Genomic DNA, 4,502 nt, shown 5'->3' on the forward strand with positions numbered 1-4,502 from the left:
TACACACTGGTACAGAATGAATTGCCAAATGTTGCAGCACATTAGAAGACATGGACACAACAGCATCCTCATAGATGAGTACTCACATCATTATTGTCATTACCATTGACCAGAAAGTACCACTGAGATCAAGATTACCTGATCAAAGCAGAACCCACACAAAGTTAATAAAAGTCATAAAGAAAGGAAATGCAACAAATACAACAAAAAATATAACAGCAATAAAATATAACAGGTTTACAGCATAATATACAAAAACATGTGACCCCAAGTACACCACCCACAGATCTTCTTTACTGCATTACTTGTGATGCACGTAAAGTCTCCATAAATCAGAGTCTCTCTGTAACTGATTCCACATCCAACATACATAGTAAGAAAATGCTGTTTTTGACAGATTTACTGTAGGTCCCTCATTCAGAGTGGCTGATTAACTTTAACTATTGGCAGTAGTGCGCAGAAGGGTACAAAGGTGAACTGGAAGTTTACCTGGTGTCACTTTATTGAGAAAAATATCCCAAATCTGTTTTCTGTGAGTGGTCAGTGATGGCCAACCCACCAAATCATAAAGAATTCAATGGCGTGTTAGAGTCTTTGTCTTTTTAAACCTAGCATGCAACGCTGAATCAAGCCGCAACATACAAATAGTCACACAATCAATCCATTATTATATAGTAAAAATTCACTAGCTGGGACCACATCTATGAAACTATGAACTGGTGCTGCGGTTTGGGGAAGGCCTCGACGGGGACTGGAAGCGACTTCCGGGCCAAGCAGATCCCCATGTACTAGCAAGAAGTGAATGACGGCTGGAAGGGGCGTGAATGAGGTCCCGCTCCTGAAATTCAGATGATATCTCCACGTAAAGCAAGATTTAAGATTCCCAACAAGATTTTGTTAGAGAAAAAGAAACTTGTCATCTGTCCATATACCCAAGTACCTCAGATATATATAAGATATAACAATATGTTTACAGTAATATAATTTCCACAGTACTGAAATAAAATGTGTTCCTGAAACCAACTAATTTTATTTGCTACACACATGAATCTAAACCTCCTACAAACACAAAGACAAAAACAGCAGCTGTAACTGTACTGTTATAGCTTAAATGTGTTTAATGAAAAGTAACATGTCCCCTTAATGTGCAAACATAACAACAGTTTTTATGTATATGTTCCCTTTTTCACCAAATAATTAAAGAGATTTTTCACAAAGATGCTAGACACCAAATTCAGGATGTGTTTGATTATCTACAGCTGATGTGTATCTGCTGGTGTTTAGCATCTTTCTTTCTGTCTGTGTCACATCATCTGCCTTTCCTGATGCTTAAAGACATCTCACCTTCTCTTACATTGTTTCAAATGCTATGCTCATATACTCATATGCTATATGAACATAGATCTGAAGCTTTCATTTTCATTTTTGTTATAATAAACATGAACAGATATAAGAGCTGCAGAAGCTGATGATGATTTCTTTAAAGGGATGCAAAAGGTTTTTGCACAAATGATTCAGACCAAAAGACTAAACTTTGCTCAACAAGGTTGTGATGTCCACTTACGAGGACATTATGCCACTGTTCTATTGAAATTTAAAACGCATGTCCTCATGTGGATCTCATGTTTCTCTGAAACAAAAATCAGGTTAAAAAAACAAACAAAAAAAACATCTGGTAACTTTTTTTTTATAGTTTTTAAATATGTATCAGGTCCCAATCAGCCCAAATATCAAAGAGAAATTAAAAATGCATGCCATGGAAGAGTTCGGTCCTTAGGAGGTTAATGTCAGAATGAGCCAACTGTGGTTTATCTGCAGACAGAAAAAAAAAGAAAAACAAAAAAGACATACAAACTGTCTTGCTTCAAACTAGCTGAAGAGGTTTTAGTTTTATAAAGATCACCAAAGCAGCAATCACAGCAAAGAGTGACAAAGCCGCCACCAGTCCAGCATGTCCTCTGCTGACTCCTGTCTGACCTGCAGGTGAGAAACAGGTGTGAGGAGTCAGCTGTCAGGTAGGTGATGAGTGAAGAACAGAACAGAATCCATTTCCTCTTCAAACTGCTGTCAGACATTATCTACTGCACTCTGATCACATCACTCAGACCAGCTGCTTTCTACAAAGTCTCATCAACAACATCTTTAGAAACAAACATCAACAACCAGGAAGCAGCTTCACCTCTGATCACACACACACTCAACTCTACTCACTCACCTGGAGGATCAACATGAAGGTAGATGATGCTGATGAGGTTCAAAGTTGCTATTTCTTCGTTTGTTTTTCTCTGGGCTACTCGACACTCGTATGTTCCACTATCAGCAGTCGTCACATCCTTCAGAATCAGAGACACGTCTCCATCCTTCATCTGTCTGTCCTGCAGATCCACCCGGTCCTTAAAAGATGGATGCTGGTTGGCAGGATCAAAACCCTTGTTGCGGTAAAAAAAAACATATTCGTTCTTCAGATCAGTTCTAGTCCACTCTACAGCTGTGATGGTTATGTCGTCATTTGGAGCTCGACATGGCAGTGTCACGCTGTGTCCAGACTCAGCTGTGATGTGTTTTTGGTCTGAAACTGGAAACAACACAGAGCAAAGAGGTTAAAGGGACGAAAGTACAACTGTTCACCTGTACAGCATCCCATCAGTGTGACTACTAAGCTCTGCTGAACTGCAACATGAGGAATTTAAATTCGGTGGATATGTAAGAATGACTTTTCTAACAAATGATGCGCAAAAAGTTAACTGTGTGTTTTTATTTCACCATTTTTGTGAGCAAACATATTTTGCTGCCCTTTCTGTAATCATGAGAAAGAAGTAAATGAGGAACAAAAGCTTTGCTGTAAAAATGTTGGTAAGATACCAACACTGATACTGGTATATGATCAGTACCAGTGTGACAGGACTGATCATCAAGGTTAATGTTTCTTGTTACATCACAAAATAGACATGTCTGTGCAAACAGCACTCCGCTCACAACCCGTGTGACCACTTTGCTCCTGCTACCTTGCTCTGCTGTGTTTTGTGTTTTGACTGCGCAGACAAACTCCACCCACTGAGGTGGTGACAGAGAGAACTATGAGATGTCCGTGATAACTGTGAATGAAAATACTGACAATACTGCAGAGTTTGTAGGAGAGAAACTGTGGCAACAGTCTAATTTATACAAACACATGAAAAAGAGCAGAAGAAAACCGAAGAATAAATATGAAGAGAAATCCTACAAACTCCTTCACGTTTGTGTTTTTCTTTCTTCTGACCAGATGCAACTTTCTGCACTTTTTCTTCAATGTCCATATACTTTAACACGGTGACTATTTTTTTCCTCAAAATGAATAATAACAACAACAATAATAATAATAATAATAATAATAATAATAATAATAAAAATGTGCGTTTACTGTTTTTCTTGCTGTGGCCGTCCTTGGTGGACGTGGTTCATCAAATCAATACGGTAACAAAGAGATCTGATAATCTGACCATCAGAAACTGAAGCACAGCGGGTGATTTTACGAATAAAACTCTTAAAAAAAACAGCAGATGTGTGCGCGTGTGTGAAGAAAAGGCTTAAACTTGCTTCATGAGCTCCAAGAGCACCAATGTGTAAAACTACGAAGTTCAGCCGAATTTTAACCACGTCAGTTAAACGTCAGCATGCTCTTTTATTTAAACATTCAAACCTAGTCGAGAGGTTATGCTCTCCTCCTCTATATCACAGAGCGAAAAACTGCTTGTTTTAATTAATCAGATAAACCTCACCTGAAGAGACCAGCAGGAAGAAGACAAACAGTAAATTGCGCCAAAGTGGCGCTGATCCTCCAGCAGACATTCACCGCACCGAGTATTTGGGCTGTTCCACAACTACTGCTCTTAATGTCCGACAGTGCATTTCCAAAGAGTTTGATCTGTGAAACCTTACACGATCATCTAAATTCTAAGCTTTTATAAATTTTTGTTTGGGTTGAACTAAAAGTCACAGATGCCTATCTTTACCCTTACAGCTTGATTGCTGCGATCCCTGACGCACTCTGACGCACGCTTTCATCTCCGAGAAAGAGATGCACACAAACAACATACCACTGACCAGTCATAACAAAGTTATTAAACACATTTTTTGGAGGGGGTGGGGAGGGGGGTATTAGCACGTCATATCAGCCAGAACAGGCGGTAAAACATTTTTGTTTTAAGAAAAGGAATCATGGTGGGTCAGTCATATTGTGTCGTTAATATTATTATTGTTATTATTATACCTCCGACAATAGAGCTGAAATGTCATATCTCGGTAATGCGCAGAGACTGAGCAACTTTTGCTTGAGTTATATCTGGATTGTCTGCAGGCACGTGCGGGGGGGGCTTGAGCACCCGACCCTTTCCTGATGGTACCCAAAGTGCCCTTCTGTTGAGGCAACTTTGTTTTAATTTTTTATTTTTTAAAAATGTATGTGTGCGAATCCTGTCTGTGCCCCTCAACAATACCATTTAACAATTAATCACATTTTTACT

At 39.0% G+C, this 4,502-nt stretch overlaps 1 protein-coding gene across 1 annotated transcript; it reads right to left on the minus strand.

Moving 5' to 3' along the window:
- Positions 1–1,226: 1,226 nt before the first annotated feature.
- Positions 1,227–4,072, minus strand: LOC120717694 (coxsackievirus and adenovirus receptor homolog). Its single transcript, XM_040005896.1, has 3 exons — positions 3,759–4,072; positions 2,216–2,575; positions 1,227–1,977 (listed from the first exon to the last, which is right to left on the minus strand). Exons 1-3 carry the CDS (start codon positions 3,826–3,828, stop codon positions 1,865–1,867), a joined length of 543 nt encoding a protein of 180 aa, XP_039861830.1. The 5' UTR covers positions 3,829–4,072; the 3' UTR covers positions 1,227–1,864.
- Between the last annotated feature and the right edge of the window lie 430 nt (positions 4,073–4,502).

The sequence above is a fragment of the Simochromis diagramma genome, unplaced genomic scaffold (assembly GCF_900408965.1).
Source record: "Simochromis diagramma unplaced genomic scaffold, fSimDia1.1 OVJJ01000507.1, whole genome shotgun sequence".
Lineage (NCBI taxonomy): Eukaryota > Metazoa > Chordata > Actinopteri > Cichliformes > Cichlidae > Simochromis > Simochromis diagramma.

Bases quoted from the DNA above. Each gene is read 5' to 3' on its own strand.
- LOC120717694 (XM_040005896.1), bottom strand. From the start codon at position 3,828: ATGTCTGCTGGAGGATCAGCGCCACTTTGGCGCAATTTACTGTTTGTC. The intron at 2,576-3,758 runs GTGAGGTTTATC...TGTTGTTTCCAG, and splicing joins CTTCCTGCTGGTCTCTTCAG to TTTCAGACCAAAAACACATC. The intron at 1,978-2,215 runs GTGAGTGAGTAG...TCTCACCTGCAG, and splicing joins CCTTCATGTTGATCCTCCAG to GTCAGACAGGAGTCAGCAGA.